At 42.6% G+C, this 18,424-nt stretch overlaps 1 protein-coding gene across 1 annotated transcript in view; it reads right to left on the bottom strand.

The window, feature by feature from the left end:
- eipr1 (EARP complex and GARP complex interacting protein 1) overlaps positions 1 to 18,424 on the bottom strand; it is a 140,991-nt gene that overhangs the window by 43,703 nt on the left and 78,864 nt on the right. The window contains exon 6 of the mRNA XM_076748096.1: positions 7,471 to 7,607. Within this exon, the coding sequence (XP_076604211.1) occupies positions 7,471 to 7,607 (137 nt within the window). The remainder of the gene's footprint in view (positions 1 to 7,470; positions 7,608 to 18,424) is intronic.

The following is an 18,424-nucleotide window of genomic DNA, read 5'->3' as shown; positions in this document are numbered from 1 at the left end:
ATTGGTGGCAGAGACTTGTGCAGGGCCGAAGAGGATTGTGTCCAGGTGTCTCTCGGCTTCCTGGATTTTGTAGAGAGTGGAAATCCTCTGCTCCAGCTCAGCAATTTTCTTGCCGAGGGCGAAGCAGCTTTGGCAGTCGGATGGTGAGGTAAGTGGAGCCATGGCTGACTGAGCTGTGCTCAGTTTGTTTAATTTGCGTGAGATCAAGGCGTCAGATCACTAGAATTGTTTCTCAGATTAGGAGGAGTGGTTAAAAAGAAAAAAAAACTCAAAAGTATGCCATGAAAAAGTTGCTTAAAATTTCATAAAAAGTCAAATTTAGACAGAGGTGTATGGCGGAGAAACACAACGCCGATAACGCTGACGCATGCGCTCTTTTTCTTTTTACATCATTTGAGCATCACGCCTTTGTTTTTAGCAGCCCTCCTATTCTCTGCATTACTGTACAAACCTCCAATTACTTCAAAATTCAGACGCTTGCGTGCTGATGAAGACCAGAGGGCGAGGCCACATTACACCCGTTTTACAGGTGCTGCATTGGCTCCCTGTCTGCTTCAGGGTCGATTTTAAGGTTCTTTTACTAGTTTTTAAATGTCTTAACGGCATTGCGCCCTCTTACTTATCTGACCTGCTTTTACCGTATCAACCCTCACAGACCCTGAGGTCCTCCGGCACCGGCCTTTCATCCATACCAAAAGGCAGAACTAAAACCCACAGTGAGGCGGCATTTAGCCACTATGCCCCACACCTGTGGAACAGCCTGCCGCAGAGCCTCAGGTTTTTAGAGACAGGGTTGATATTTTTAAAGGAAAGTTAAAGACACACAAGTTTAAAAATGTTTGCCACGTTAACAAGTTAAAATGAATGCCACATGTTTGCACTTAAGTGTTAAGGTTTCTATTTTGAAAATAAAGTTGAGAAATAGAGAGACTTAAAATGTGTTTTGTCTTTTTCTCACTTTTAGTGTTTTACACCAACAGTAACTAAACCCCAAAACCATCTTTTTAGCTGAAAACTATTATGTCTACGTATTTAGTAGTGTCTTTATATTTTAGTATCTGACATAATGACTTATGATGCAGCATAGATTCTTTTAAATGCATGCAAATGTGTTACCCTTTACTTAACACCAACAATGAAACATTACAATTAGGTATGCTGCATTACAGATGCAACCATATGAACTTCACTTTACTTAAAGTATACATTGATAACTTATGATCGTTCATGGAGTTTTATAACATCCTATAAGTCCTTACAACAGTCTATTGTTGAGGTGTGTGTATAGAGGGGTACAAGTAGTCAAAACGTATTATAAGCCCCATCAGTCAGTCTGTAGTTTATTACCTGTCAAGAGCACTCATAAGACCCTTGGATTTATAAGTCATTATAAGCTAGATTTATAGTTATTCATAACTGTTGATATAGTGCACCACAAAGCATTATGAGTGTAGTCATAATGCATTATGATTTATTATGATGAGCATTATAATTCACTATGAATGCGCTCATAATGCACTATAGATATGGTCTTCATAGAAAGTGTTACCAAAGTTTGATTTGATTTGATGTCAGGATTAATGCAGGGTTTGTTGTTTGAGTGATGCCGTATAGTCCTGGTGGGTACAGTGTTCTCCACACAGAAGTTTACATAGTCCGTGATGCTGTCTGTCAACCTGTCAATGTCCTCCTCATGAGAGTCACTGAATATTTCCCACACTGTTGTATCGAAGCAGTCCTTCAGAGCCTCTTCAGCCTCGCCAGACCACCTCCTCACTGTGCGGGACACAGCTGGTTGCCTGTTAACAAGGGGCTTGTATACAGGCAGGAGATGAACCAGGTTGTGATCAGCTCTTCCAAGAGGGGGGAGAGGTGATGATTCGTATGCCTCCTTGGTGTTGGCAAGTCCAGTGTTTTATTGTCTCTGGTGGCACATGTGACATACTGGATGAATTTGGGCAGAGTGGACGACAGAGAGGAATGATTAAAATCCCCAGAGATCAGTAAGAGGGCCTGTGGAGTCTGCAGCCTGCTGATCATTGGCGTTAGCAGAGGGAAGAATATAAACAGCCACCACTATGGCATGTGAGAACTCCTGCGGCAGATAATATGGCCTCAAACTAACAGCCAACAGCTCAATGTCCGGGCAGCAGTGCTGCTCTTTGATAGTGATGTGCCTGGAGTTACACCATCTATCATTCACAAACACTGCCAGCCCTCCTCCTTTCCTCTCTTACCGCTCCTCTCTGTCCAGTCTGCCCGTATGAGTCAGAATCCATCCAGCGCGACAGTCGCGTCTGTGTGCTGCGTTCCCAGCCATGTCTCAGTAAACAATAACATACTGCACCGCTGGAATTCCTGATAATGCCAGGTCAACACCGCTAGCTCGTCCATCTTGTTCAGGAGAGATTTTACGTTCCCCATGATGATGGATGGGAGAGTCGGTCTATAAGCTCTCCTCCTGTCGCAGCATTTGATCGCAGCGCAGCATCCCTGCATCTTCCTCCTTAACTCGCGGGGGACATCAGGTCGCTCCTCCAGCCACACAGCTGTGTTACACAGGGCCAGCAGCTGATCCCTACTGTAAACAATGGGAGCCATTGTCTCTCATGGACCCACAGACGCGGAGAAAGTTGCACGAGTTGAAAAGTAATGAAAAAGTAGCACCAGCGTTACCGTGCTTGATGTCTCTGATGCACCAGAGATTTACAAATACGCAGAACTAAAATGGATAAAAAAAGACACACAAGAAAACAGGAAAAGAGAAGAAAAACTCCTAAGAGTCTAGAGAGCTGCTGTAACAGGCTGCCGCTCATATGGCGCCACCACTAAACTCCAGTGCTTTTAACACAATCCTATATATCCAATTTATTTATTTATCCAATATATTATATATATTATTATATATGTTATTATTATTAGCAGTATAATGTCCTTATGTGTGGACACCAGGTCCTTGTAGAGCAAAATTTAGTATTGTGGTCTAGACAACCCAAAATATGATGTCCACATATGTGGATGCCAGGTCCTAGGAGGTTAAAGTATATTAATTAAGTCCATTTCAGTTAAAGATAGCATATTTGCGTCCTATGGTGGGTCACCACTGTAACCCACTACAGCTGGATTTGCTGGGTCAGCTAGCTGAATTTAAGTTTGTGTATGCAGTGAGTTGCACTATGTTTTCCGTCTGAGCCAGAATAGCGAACTGTGCTGACTTGGCTGTTAGCAAACATGCCTCCAGGTGTTTGAATACAGCACAGTGCTCCTGTGTTCCTTAGCAGTTTTCTTTTTATTTACCACCAGGGAGCACCTTTCTACTGGTCATACAGATGGCAGGACCAGGGAACTAGGCTCATTATAACATGTTCTAACAACTCTGGCCATGAGTTGATGACACTCAAGATGGCGCCGCGGACGGCTGCCTCGGTGTGTTGGTGCACGTTGTTTTGTTTTGTTTTGTGTTTTAAACCTGTTTTTTGTGACGGTACCCGGAGCTCTTTCACCTCAGCTCTTTCACGCTCCCAACAGTGGAAATTTTGGACATACTGGTCAAAGGTGCGCTCACCCTTGCTCACGCAGTGAAACGCCGGAGGAGAGGAAAACGGGCCGGCGCGCTCATGCGCCTTCACCAGCGCGGACTACGTACAGCGTTACCGGGAATATTTCTCTCTAACATGCGTTCACTGCCCAACAAACGGGAGGAATTGCAACTGCTGTTGGGTAAAAACAGGGACTTTTCTTCATCTGCGGTTTCGTGCTTCATCGAGACGTGGCTCTGTGGATTAATACCGGACTCTGCGCTGCAGCTGGCTGGCTTCCAACTCCACCGCGCGGACAGAGACACGGAACTCTCCGGCAAAACTAAAGGTGGAGGAATCTGTTTCTACATCAACAGTGGTTGGTGCAACGACGTGACAGTGATCCAGCAGCACTGTTCTCCTGACCTGGAATCTTTCACCATTAACTGTAAGCCTTTTTATTTACCCCGTGAGTTCGCTTCATTCATTCTGGTCGGCGTTTACATTCCGCCGCAGGCCAACGTGCAGGACGCACAGCGTATGCTCGCCAACCAGATACTGCGTGTGGAGCGGACCAACCCAGACTCCTTAGTTATTGTCCTTGGTGACTTTAACAAAGGCAACCTCACCCACGAACTCCCTAAATACAGACAGTTTATCAAATGCCCGACCAGAGAGGAGAACATTCTGGATCATTGTTACACCACCGTCAGGGATGCTTATCACGCCGTCCCCCGTGCTGCACTGGGCCACTCTGACCACGTCATGGTACACCTGATTCCTGCGTACAGGCAGAAACTAAAGCTCTGCAAACCTGTAGTGAGGACATCAAGGAAGTGGACCAGTGAGGCTGTGGAGGATCTCCAGGCGCGTTTCGACTCTACTGACTGGGATGTGTTCAGGACTGCTACCAACAGTCTGGATGAGTACACGGAGACTGTGACGTCCTACATCAGCTTCTGTGAGGACTGCTGTGTTCCATCATGCACCAGGGTGAGTTACAACAATGACAAACCCTGGTTCACAGCCCAACTCAGGCAGCTAAGGTTGGCAAAGGAAGAGGCCTTCAGGAGTGGGGACAAAGACAGATACAAAGAGTCGAAGTACAAGTTTAGCAAGGCGGTGAAAGAGGCTAAACGGCTGTACTCTGAGAAGCTCCAACACCAATTCTCAGCTAATGACTGTGCGTCTGTCTGGAAAGGGCTCAGGCAGATCACTAACTACAAGCCTAAAGCCCCCCACTCCATCAACGATCGACGCCTAGCCAACGACCTGAACCAGTTCTACTGCCGCTTTGAAAGACAAAGGGACAGTCCAGCAACCATCCCCCACAACACCTCTGAACAGCTCCAGCTCCAGTCACCTCCACCAATGCCCACCTTAAAGGCCCCCCCTCCCCCTCCCCACCCAACTCAGTGACGACTCTTTCCATCCATGAAAGGGACGTCAACAGACTCTTCAGGAGACAGAACCCCCGGAAAGCAGCTGGACCGGATTCTGTCTCCCCATCTGCCTTGAAGCACTGCGCTGATCAGCTGTCTCCAGTGTTCAAAGACATTTTTAACACCTCACTGGAGACATCTCATGTGCCAGCCTGCTTCAAGTCTTCAACCATCATCCCTGTTCCCAAGAAGCCAAGGACCACAGGACTTAATGACTTCAGACTTGTCACCCTGACCTCTGTGGTCATGAAGTCCTTTGAGCGCCTTGTGCTCTCACACCTCAAGGACATCACCGACCCTCTCCTGGACCTCCCTGCAGTTTGCCAACAGAGCCAACAGGTCTGTAGACGATGCAGTGAACTTGGCCCTCCACTTCATCCTCCAGCACCTGGACTCCGCAGGAACCTATGCTAGTATCCTGTTTGTGGATTTCAGCTCTGCTTTTAACACCATCATCCCAACTCTGTTTCAGGAGAGGCTCTCCCAGCTGAGCGTGCCTGGCTCCACCTGCAGGTGGACTTCCTGTCTGACAGGAAACAGTGCGTGAAGCTGTGTGTGTGTGTGTGTGTGTGTGTGATCAAAGAACATCAGCACCAGTTCCCCCAAGGGCTGTGATCTTTCTCCTCTGCTCTTCTCCCTGTATACAAACAGCTGCTCCTCCAATCACCAGTCCTTCAAGCTCCTGAAGTTTGTGGACGACACCACCCTCATCAGACTCATCTCTGATGGTGACGAGTCTGCCTGCAGGTGGGAGGTTGACCATCTGGTGACCTGGTGCAACCAGAACAACCTAGAGCTCATTTGTGAACATTTGATTTTTCGTACTGTATCACTGCCAGCTGTACTGCTCTTTTTAGTCTGAAAAAAAACAGACTGTGTATATTTATATTGTTATATTTTTTACTTTTTAATAGTTTATTTTTAGAAGATTTGTCATGCACCAACATCAACTGAAGACAAACATGAAACATGGGTCATGAAAGTAGACAAGGAGCCCACTGCTAATGAGTGGCATGTGTTCCTCTTCAGGACAACCTGGAGTCCTTGTTTTGCCATCTTCCCCCTCCTTCTTAAACATGCTGAGATGGTGAGCTTTCCTGAGGAGTTTGTACTATTCATATCGGGCAAAGCTATCCCAATCAGCAGCAGATTGCTTACCCTTGCGCCTGAGAACGATGAGTCTTTTGACCTGCTCCGAGTAGGAGGTAGACTCCGCCGGTGTGAGAGCCTGAGCCAAGAAGTCCTACATCTGGTACTCTCACCCAGTCATGAAGTTTCTAATCCAGTACTGTGACAACCAGTTCCATCACCACGGAGCTAAACATGTCTTTGTTGACCTTCCTAGGAAATACTGGATATTGAGGGGTGGCAAAGCTGTGAGGTAGCATCAGCACAGCTGTCTTGAGTGCAGGAAGTGGAGAGCCCAACCAGAGATTCCAAGAATAGCAGATTTGCCCCCCTCAAGTTTGAGACTCTTCCAACCTGCCATCTACTCAACTGGGATGGACTGCTTTGGCCCTATGTTTGTTAAAGTCGGACCGCAGACTGAGAAGACGTGGGGCATTCTGTACAAGTGCCTTTCCACCCGTGCAGTCTACCAAGATCATTTCTGGAAGCATTACATCCAGCACTTCCTGCCCACATTGTAAGCAAGGCAAAAATGGAATACTGAGAAAACAGACATCAGTGTTGATACAGTAATTCTGATTGTTGGTCAGCAGACCCGAAGAGCTCTCTGGTAAGTGGGAACTGTGAAGACTGTCATACCTATCTCATGAAAATGTTTGGGAAAATTGGCTTTCAATGTGTATTTATGTCCTTAAATGTATTATCCTCAACACTGTTTCATCTTTCTTTACCTCTATCAGTTTTCTCCAGCAGTGACAGGCTCGACTCAACTCTGGTCTCCTCTGGGGCCTGCGACATGGTCTGTTTCTGGCAGTGGCACTCTTATCAAAAAATTCAATAAACTGCAGCACTACTTTTGGTCTGGAGTTTGAATGTTTTTGCTTTCATTGTATGGATAAACAGTTGACTCTGTGATTCCTACATGTGCATGTGTCTGGAGATGTTTTGAGCAGTGACCATCCAGTGTAGTTTTTTGAGTGCTCACATCCAGGTGTCCACACCTCCTTTTCTTCCTACCATTGCCATGAAAGAATGTAATGGCTATTTGGAACCTTTCCTAGCCTGCTTTCTGCCATCTGTCTCTTTCTGCAAGAGGTCAAAAAGTTTCTATGAAGACTGTCCAATCAAAAGCAAACTTATCTACCCCCTCTGTGCATATATTGTATAATGAAATGTTCTGTTGAATGCAGTTGGTGGCCTTGTTTATTTTGCACAACTGACCAAACTTCGTTCTTGGCTTAAATTGAGCAGTTGTTGGCATGATTTGATATTCACTTGTTGCACTTGCTTATGTAACTTACATAGTGAAGTACTCAGATCATTTACTTAAGCAGTGAAAGTACAAAGTCATTGTGCTGAGATACATTATATTTACAGCTCACCTCATAGTACGAAGGTCCCAGCCTCGTATGGCCATGTCATTTGCTGTGGCAAGCTGGCTGCAATTGTGATGGGGGCTCCACTTGCCCGAGGTGAACTTCAGCTGACCTTTACCCTCCAGATTGGCAGTGCTGGAGACCTACAGAGGACAGAAACAACCTCATTACCATCTCTGCGCAGGGTTGTGAATCTCATCCAAAAATCTGTGACAGGTTCAGCCAGCGCACTCATTCAGCACAATAAGGTATTATTAGAAGAAATTTTCTCTGCAGACCACACTCAAGATGACAATCTTTCACTATCACTCTGTAGTGACTTCGCATTTTGTGTATTAGTGGCACAATTGCCTGCAGATTTATGCCAAGCCAAAACATGTCTTACTTCTACATATTTTGCAATATATATCTTAGTCATGATATAACTCTGGTCTGATTCAGTCTTGCTCATACAGACAACCCCACAGAGAACTGTTACCAAACCCTGCAGTTCTCCTCTTCTTTGTAGAGGTTTAAATCTCTTTTAGCTTATTGTTTTGGTTTTTCTGGCTTGCAATTTTGGCTCTCATCCATGCCCTTTTCAGAAATAAAAACTTTGATAAACCCACAGTATGCTACCTACCCACCACCACCACCACCAAGAGATGATGAACATTAGCCTTATAATCAGATTGAATTCTTTTAGCAAAATACTGTGTTTATGTTTGCTGATTTCTTTACAGGAGAGGGTTTTTTCAACCACCCAGAGGTGGGTTACGTATCTACTGAAATTTTCAACTGACACCAAAACTGCAGTAGTGGTTGTTAGGATCAGTAATCTTAATGTTTTTCTTCTCTTTCTCCAACTGGAGGAAACAGCCGTCAGTGGGAACAGAGCCAGCATAAGTGAGCACAGTGGAGTATTTAACAGCTAGAAAGACAGTATTTTTTCTCAGGACTTGGTGAAGACCAAAGCAAAATTTAAGAGAGTGAATATCAGACTTAAATTTGTCAGGTGGATAGAGAAAATGACTCCTCATGAATGTTAATGTTGTTCTGTTGTATATTGAAATTCTCAAATGTGTTTTCAGCTTTCCCATATGACCAAGTATCAATTAATGCAGCTTTAAATTATCTGTCAAGATACAAAGTATTCTCTGTTTTCCAAAAATTAAATTTTATCAGAAATGAAAGGATGCTGTCATTACAGGTAATGTTTAACATTTTCTCTGTAGCCGTAACTGAAAATTCTGTCAATAAATGCATCCCTATTCATAAGTAGACCCAATTTCTCCTGACTGCAGATACTCCAGCATATGAATTTAGTATGTTCTGCTCTCATTTCAATGCCCAATAGCACAACAGGTCCTATACAGGATCCTATACAGAACCCTGCAGTGTTTGGACTACGAGGCAACTGCATGCTCCTGTCTCCTCTGTCACGTGCTGCTGTTAGCAGATGGTAAATGAACTGTATTTTGTGTAGTGCTTTTCTGGTCTGAAGACCACTCAAAGGGCTTTTACAACTCAAGTCTGCATTCTGCATTTGCGCATACATTCATGTGGCAGCTAAGCCACCTGCTCATTGCGAGCGTTATCAACTTACACACTGGTGGCACAGCATCGGGTGTTTTGGGGTTCAGTATCTTGCCCAAAAGATACTTCGGCATGTGGACTGCCAAGGTCCACCCACCTCCTGAGAGGTGGACGACCGCTCTACCTCCTATGCTACAGATCTACTGATCCCAGGCTCTCCTTTTTCCCATGGTGGGCATCTGCACGCTAGATCGCTCAGAGTTACTTATGGATCAACTGCTGAGTTGAAGATGTGCCCTTGGAGGATTTAAGACTGATCAGTGTTCAAAGCTGAATCAAACTAGCCTGGTTAGCATAGTTGAAAATCTATCAAATGTATTATGATATCTTTCAGCAGAAAAACAATTAACTGACAAACTGTCACTAGGTCCAAAAATTTGAGCAGTTTAGCTGAGGGAGGCAGATTACATTGCAACATTTGAGGCTTTTCAGCATGACATGTTTGTCATTGGATACTTGAATCTGCAACCTATATTTCACAGGGCAACAATGAAGTTGCAATTAATCAAACTTAAAACACTTCAAGGGATTTGAATTATAAAGCACGTAATTTCGGGCTGCTTTAAAAATGGAATCCAATTCAGCAAGCTGATTTTGGAAATAGTTATCTTCCCTTAAACTATGATGCATTTAACAATTCTAAAAAGCAGCATCGCATTGCTCCATTTTTCTTTGCTCTCTGGCAGTGTGCAGGTTTTTATCCTCATCTTTCTCTGTCTCCCATTTCTCTCCCACTCTCTCCCCTTCTCTCTCTCCTGTCTCTGCCTATTGGAGCAAGGATCATCGATCGCCTCGTCACAGCACAGGTCCCTGATACACTCTCATTATTTCAGCTGGAGAGGACAGGGGGAGAGTGAGTGAGAGAGAGAGACAGGTTGAAAGAGCAGCAAGGAGGTAGGGAGGAAGACTGAGACAGAAAGGCAGATAGCATAAAAGGCAGAAGAACAAAGAGGGTAGAAGAAGACAAGAAAGGAAAAGAAAGCTGAAAAAAGATGGGAGAGTAGGAGAAACAAATAAAATTGGAACAGGAGAGAAGCAGGGTTTTTTCTGTGGCCTTAAAGTAAAATTCCAGAATTTTTCCATGAGTTTTCATAATTGCATCAGAGTGCCTCCATAAATTAATAATATTTTCATGTCAGGTTAGAGTTACTGAGCATATCAGTCATAAGGAAAACAGACACGCTGTTACTTATTTAATTAAATGCACAATGAAATGGCATTACATTGCTGATATACTTGTTTATAACTATGTATTTATGTGTGCATGATGACCGCATATCTTGCATTCCTTCAAAGCATTGGTGGTATGGTAAACCAAAATGTTTTGACGGATGGTCAAGTCCATCAAAACATCGAGTCTAGACCTCCCACTCCCTCACATTTCTAATGTCAGAAATGAGGGGTGACCAGTACTTTCGTGTACAACTCAGTATGACACTGCTCACCCCTCTCTATGACAGCAGGCTTTTCAGCCCATTCAAGTGTGGCCATTCAGAAATGCTATAAATACTGGTCAGATGACATGTTGTACAAAACATCATTTCAAGCATATTTCTGCCTAAAGCTTCACAAGGTGTAATTAAGATGATGAAAGGTGTGGTCAGTATCACAGGGTATAAAGTAAGGTCATCTGAAGACAAAATTACAACAACGTCTGAAAGTTTTGATGAGAAACGAATATACAACGAATATTGCTGATTCCACTTTTAATGCTGTAATGTTAATATTAACATTATATCAACCCCCACCAGTGTTATGTTTACTCAAAATTTTTCCAGGGTTTGTTACTGTATTCCATGGTCTTTCTCAGCAAGGAGAACTTGATCAGGTGTCAGATATATCACATATCTCTGAGTGAAATGGAAAATGTGGGTGGGCTAAAATTCTGAGGGAGTCTCTGTAGGACCACAGTGCTACAAAGCTGTGGAATACCATTCACCTCTTCTCACATGTCCCTTACTGGCATTGTTACTGTAGACCAGAGAGTGAAGGAAAAGGGCAAAATAAATTAGATCTCAGCCGCACTCTAAAAGTATTTTAACAGGAAGAGAAAGCAGAAACAGTCAAAAAATGTTTAGTGGACCCAATATATTGAACACAGATCAATATATACTTACTACAGGAACACAGGACAAGAATTTACCAATGTACTTTTTTGATTTCACTGTGCCTTTAGAATTTTCCAAAGGGGCAGAGTCAGACTTCAATTGTTACTGGGCTTGTGTGAGAAAATTCAGCACCATCAATTACAGATTATTGTTACAGATTAAAGATTACTGAAAAAAGAATGAAACAACCTGGGTGCAACATACTCGCCAAATAAACTGTATGCCAAATTTGCTGATCATCTTGATCTAAGAATTGATCAAGTTCCCTGAACTCCTCTTGACTGAAGAAAAACTCTGTCACTCCATAATCAGTTGGAAGGCTGAAGCAGGACTCTCCCTCTCTGCAGTAATGCTAGTGGTGCAACAGTAAAGCCTGAGCTTCGTGTATCCCAGGTTCCCAGCTTAATTAGTGCACTAACCAAATTTGGGGTCCTAACAAGGCAGTACACACAACACAAGGGGACACATTCATTTAGGACACAAGCGGTACTAATGCAAAGTTATCTGTCAAATCACCATGCATTTATGCTTTGCCGAGACTCTGGCTGAGAGAGAGAGAGAGAGAGAGAGAGAGAGAGAATGTCTGTGTGTCTGCGCAGATGTGCAGGACAAGGTGAGTGGGTGTGCTGTGAGCCGGTGGAGATTTTCTCACTCAATTCCACCAGTGATTCTAATTGATGAGCTATGCACATGCAGACACACACATAAACACACAAATCTTCCTTCAAACAATGCACACTGGTTGACTTATCCACATGATCCACTCTTACATATGCATACACACACTTAGGCAAACATCAACATTAAATATATACACACACACACACACACACACACACACACACGTGTATCACTGCAGACTGATCAGTGTATATGTGGTCATAGGCCTTGTGAAACATGAGAAACATGGAAACATGCCAACATTGTATCTTCAAATATGTAAATAGTGTACATGGGACATACAATTAATATGAGTTACAAAAGGCATTTAAATATCCTTCCTTTCAGCTAATGGTCTTCACCTGTGAGATGTTAGATAGAATACAGTGAAGCAAAACCTCCTGTTCATGGTTCCCTGTGAATAAGAACTAAAAATGAGAATATTACAAACACTCTAAACATAATGTAACACAATCATCAACTATAAACTCCATGCTAAAACATATAATTGAATTAAGGCTGATTTTTGGTATATTTATGTCCTTCAATGTATGAACCTGTTTCATCTTTCTTGACCTCTATCAGTTCTCTCCAGCAGTGACGGGCTCGATTCAAGGCCCAGTTGCTGCTCCGGACTATGGCATGGTCTGCTTCCAGCAGTGGAATGCTCTCACCAAAGAAATTCAATTACATCATTACTTTTGGGGTGGAGTTTGAATGTTTTTGTTGTCATTGTATGGATTAGCCATTGACTCTAAGATTCCTGCGCGTGTGTCTGGAGACATTTTGTGCAGTGATCATCCAGTGAGGTTTATTGAGCACTCACAGCCAGGTTTCCACACATCCTTTTCTTCATACTGTTGCCCTGGACAAATACAATAGCTATTTGGAACACATGCATTCCTTACCTGGCCTGCTTTCTGTCATCTTTGTCTCAATGTAGGAGGTCGAATGCCTTTCTTTGAAGACTGTCATTGCAAGGAAAAACTTATCTAGCCTCTCCCTGGATTTGTTAAATGCAACTGGTTCCTTGTTTATTTTGCACTAATGACCAAACTTCTTTTTTGTTTTAGTTTGAGCAGTTGTTGGCATGAAATGATGTCCACTTCTTGTGCATGTTTATTAGAATGCCTAAACATTAGGATGTAACTAATAATGACCACAGAAGACCAGAACAATATTAATGTATATATACCATAAATCAGTGGTTATACTAAGATCATTTACTGAAGTAAAGGTAACCACACCACAGTGTAGAAGCACTCAAATCAATAGTCAAAATTTTACTGAAGTGAAAATCCAAACGTATTAGCATCAAAATATGCTTATAGTACAAAAGTAAAAGTACTCATTATGCAGAATGGCCCATTTCAGAATAATGCATCAAATTACTGATGTATCAATACATACATTACTTTAATGCGAGGTAACGAGCTATTTCTTTCACTTTATATGCTGCTGGGTAGAGTGGTCTTCAGACTAGAAAAGTGCAATATAAATACAGTCCATTTATCATTTAAATATCGCTGCAATTACAGTTGCTGCTTTTATCTGTCCCACTTGAAATCATTCAAATAGGCTGACAGCACAGATTTGTTTGGAACTACTGAGAACTATATGAAGCATGTGTCTTTGTGGCAGCCAGATCAGTCTCTTTTTACTGTGGCACTGACCCTAATCATTACCACTATTTGCATAACCCTAACCCTTGACCTAACCTGAACCTTAACCCATGTCTTCACCCTAGAATGTCATGATTTATTCATGTTATTATTATTTAAATTATAGGGACTTTACATCATATTTTTAATACAAGTTAGTCAGTTAATTAAACATTTAATGGTATTGATTGCACCAAAGGTATAAGAAAAGAAAAGAAAAAAAAAAAACTGATCTACAACGAGATTTTCAAAGATCTCATAGAAACAGTTTACACACACACACTTTAATGTGTTGGAATGTGTTCAGCGGCTTTTCTGTACCAGCACTGAGTTCAGGTTGTTAATTAAAACAAAAGAAAAAAGTATCCCATTTTGTCTGCCAAAAGAGGTATCAAAATAAATACTGAGCATTGTTTTGGAATAGTATTGTATTGAAGATTAAAATGTGACAACATAAAATGTCTAAACAGACTTATGTCCCTACAACATAGTAATACACACTCTCTCTCACTCACACACACACGCACACATGCACACACGCGCACACGCACACACACACACGCAGGTGCACGCACGCACGCACGCACGCACGCACACACACACACACACACACACACACACACACACACACACACACACACACACACACTAATCTTGGCCTGGCCCTTGAGAAAGACACATCCACACTGCAACTGGACATGACTTGAGATGACGACATCACCCTCTGAAAGATAGAAGGAACGGGAGAGAGGAAAATGGAATGAAAGGGGGTAGAAGGAAGGGAGGAATTTGTCTTGGCTGCCAAGGTCGTTCTCCACTTTTTCATTCTTGTTCTCCTCATCAAGCCCACTCTCTTTACTTATCTATATATCCCTCTTTCTTCCTTCTAATCTCCATCCTTCCAATTAGTCAGGTCATCCATTGCTCCCTTGTTGTCCATCCTCCCATTCTCATTATACTACTTTCCCACCACTACCTTCCTCCTCTCTACTTCTCACTTGATACAAGAGTTAATGGCTGTGTTGTCTAGTGTTGGAGTCAAAGGAAAGAATCAACAAAACCCTGCTTCCATGCTCCAACTTGACTTCACACTGGGGTCATGGCAGAGGACACACACACACGCATGCATGCATGCACGCACACAGACACTGAATAGATTACAAGCAGAACAAATACATGCATACAAATTACAAGCATCGAGAAACAGTGCAGACACTGAGGAATAAGGGTCATTTATACTCATGTTGTCATGCTGAAAATGGTTAAATTGAAATGATCACAAAGTGTTCACTGAATTGAATAAATTGTCCACCAGGGTAAGTTATTGATCCTCACAAGGTTAGCTTTGTATGTAGCAGCACTACCATATTTAGCCTGTTAGACAGGACGATGTGACTCAGTAGCCTGTAAAAGCGTCAGCGTGGATGTCCATGTTACTGGCCAAATGAAATATGCAATGTTTGTTGTGATTATAAGCAAAGCAAATCTTGTGCACATGCTTCATCATTGAAGGGCCTGCTGCTTTGACTGATCTCCAGTCTCCCAGGCTTGTTCCTTCTTGCCAGGGACCTGCACCACTGCATCCCCCAAGGGCAACCTACGCTGATTCTAATCCAGCTAGCCTGGTTAACATCGTGTGCCAACTTCCACTTTAACTATCATCTACAACAACTGTGGGTTAAGCAGCAGTCCAGAAATTTTTATAGTATTTAACTCTCTCCGGGACTATCACCTGTCTCTATTGTCTTTTCAGTGGCAAGGTATAGGACCTAATTGAGCTCCTTCCGGCTCTGACCTGCATCCCAGTGTCAAAATTGTTTTAACACACGTGGGAACTGATTACGTCATGGCTAGAAATTCCAACAAATTACACACGGACCTTGAGTCCCGTTGCTATACAATTAACAATCTGGGAAACCACTGTCTTATGGCCTCATTCCCACTCTCTCCAAGAGGTCTGAATGTTTTAGTTGACTCTTCAGTCTCCACCACTGGTTATAAAACTTCTGCTTAGTGGCAGGATATGAGTTCATCTCAAACTCTGATAACTTTAGGACTAATTCAAGCCTATATAGAACAGAAAGTTAACAAAGCAGTTGACTACTAATTTTTTCCATTTTATAACTTTGAAGTTACTCTGATATGCACCATGGCAAGACTCAATCTAGACCTTTGTGTCTCCCACTCTCACATCCAGTTCTAACACTGTAGGTCCTGCTGCTGTGTGCTGAGACTGTCAAACAGTTTCTGAAAAACTAGCCATCCTAGGCTTGTATCCGTCTACAACTCCATCCATAGCTTGAGGTTGTGACTCTCAGAAACTCAGTATGTTGATCTTGGCATGCAAAGATTGTTTCCTCCCAAGGGCTTGGGTAAAGTTCATTTCCTCCCCGACACAACCAGATCCAAAAAATATAGAAAAGGCCACAATCTTGGACCAACACACTACAACATTATAAATCTAGTGGTGTTGACTTCACTGACCACTGCCCAATAGCATGCATGTGTTACACAAAATTACAAACCATTTTTTACTGTTTGAAATCTCAAACACTTTGCTAAACAAGCATTTTGTCTGATTTGTACTGCACTGATACTGGGATTATCATGACAATTCCTGAGCCAAACTTGACATTTTTTTTTTTTTTTAATACTTTTTATTTAATAGTTTTGAAAACTGTAAACATACATAGCAACATAATGTATGTGCCGATAACCATAAACAAAACAAACAAAACAAGACAAATCAAAACAAAAAACAAAGCGCAAAGAGAAAAACAAAAAGCAAAACAAACCAGCTAATAGACAAAATAAAAATAAAAAAAAACACCACCTAGAGCACAGACAAAACAACCACAACAACCAAAAAATAAATAAATAAATAAAAAGGAAATATATTAGTGGGTAGGTATACACCCGTACTTGTACTTGTCTGTGTGTTCTGTTGCACATATACAGATTGAGGTTGACTGTGTTCAGTATCCAGGGGGATCTTTGGGACACCCGGGTACTGTTTGGTCATCATGCATAGCCAGATATGGTTGATGTTTCTGTAGAACGCTCCCATCTACCACAACTGGCAGATACATCTGTTGTCCAGGGACCAATAGTTCTGGGCCTCTTGTGTATTCCCAACTGCTGCAGTAATTTGCAAGTAATTTGCAGTGCCAAAATTTGTATCGGTAACTTCAAAGTCTTGTGTTTTAATGATTTAACCACATACGATCATTTGATACGCTCAGAAATGGAGTGCCAATTAGGTCAACCTGCACTGTTACAATGCCACACTTCTGGGGAGATGATGAATTCAGTGCTCTTTGCTTTTGCCTTTGGTCCAGAATTCGCGTCGAGACCAGTGGCACTGTAGTATACAGTAGGTTAGTATATACAGTAGCTCCTTCCTCTCACAGGATGTGTGGTAGATCTTTGAATGGGATGTTAGGGTTCTTAACAACTTCCACCAGCTGTCTCCAGGGAACGAGCTCCGAGGGTCCTTCCATCCTTGGCCTCAAGCCATGTCTCTTACATTGTCAGGTTACTTCTCCAGGTGCAATCAGGTTGTGTCGGGTCTTGTTACACTCTTTGAAACTTGGGTTCAGGGGAGGCCACTTGTCCTTCTGAGTGATGGTATGGCCAGTCCTCCCTGATTTGCTCCTTCAACAAGGATCAACGTCCAAACCTTGCTACTGTACCTATACAGCCTTCTTCGGGCTCACCGGTGCCCGAACTGGTATATGTATTTGTTGAGCTGAGAGGGCTCTGAGGTTCCTCATCACATCGTTGAGGTGCAACTGCTGCTGCTACAGGTGTTTCACTCTCTCTTCTCCTGCAGATGGCTTGAAGGACTCAAGAGGATCCAAGAATCTTCTCACTTGCCAACTCTTGAAACAGCCCATCTGTAGTAGTCTTCTACTCCTCATTTGACGAGAACAGCTGTCACAATAATGGAGGAACTCACCATCTCACTGGCAGGTGCACTCAGATGGATCCAGCTTCATTCCTCTAAGGTCCCACTGTGTGATGATGACCAATCTGGGCCGGGTGGTTACTCAGCACATACCACACAAATAGGTGTTCATAACCTTTACCGGCTTGTGGATCATCCCTTTAAAGTCTCTTCTTGGTCCATTGGGTTGGAATGGCTTTTCATGCCCCAGCCCTTCATTGTGGATTAACAATGTGGGCTGCCTTGAGCAAACCACACATGAATTCTTCACTTCTCTCCAATTCAGTTATCCCCTTTCTTTGACAGGAATCCTCTCCTTACAACATTTAATTTCTACAAGTCCCTTCCCGCCCAATGCCCTAAGGTTGTTCTCCACGTGGCAACCACCCCATAGACAGTGGTCAATCAGACATAGGGTGGAAGGGTTTATGCGTTATTGGCCATTTTGGTCCCTGATGTTCTCTTGCTAGGAAAGGGTTTGAGCTGTTCCATTCCTTTTTCATTCAGTGAGACTGTATCACTGCAGAGGATCTGCTCTACTATGTCAGATACTTCATACTTACCTTTCACTACAGCAGGAGTGGGCAATTAATTTTTTACAAGGGACCGCATGAGAAACCTGAGCTGTGTTGAAGGACTGAACCAACAATAACTTGAACTCAATTCTGCTCAATATTGATTTTCTCCCATTGTAAAAAGCAGTAAATAATATATTTCGATTAGCTGCTACTGGTATCAGAAGAAAAAGGATATTTTGTAAATATTTCTATAAATATATGAAATTGTGGTGTAGGTCAAATAGGAAAATACTCCTATGGAAGTAATTAACAGTAAAAACAAAAACAATCATTACATCAGTGTTTCATTTTATTTTTAACATGTTCATCTTCACAAATACTGAAAATGTGTTTTGCAGTATGTTAAAGATCAGCAGTTGGTCAACTTTATACAAAAAGCAATATGTGCTTTTAATGCTTTTTCACTTTGTTTTACTTGTTCAGTGAAAAAAT

This window comes from Chaetodon auriga, chromosome 14 (genome assembly GCF_051107435.1).
Source record: "Chaetodon auriga isolate fChaAug3 chromosome 14, fChaAug3.hap1, whole genome shotgun sequence".
Taxonomy (NCBI): domain Eukaryota; kingdom Metazoa; phylum Chordata; class Actinopteri; order Chaetodontiformes; family Chaetodontidae; genus Chaetodon; species Chaetodon auriga.
The sequence above is the reverse complement of the archived record's forward strand: the minus strand, read 5'-3'. Positions and strand labels throughout refer to the sequence as shown.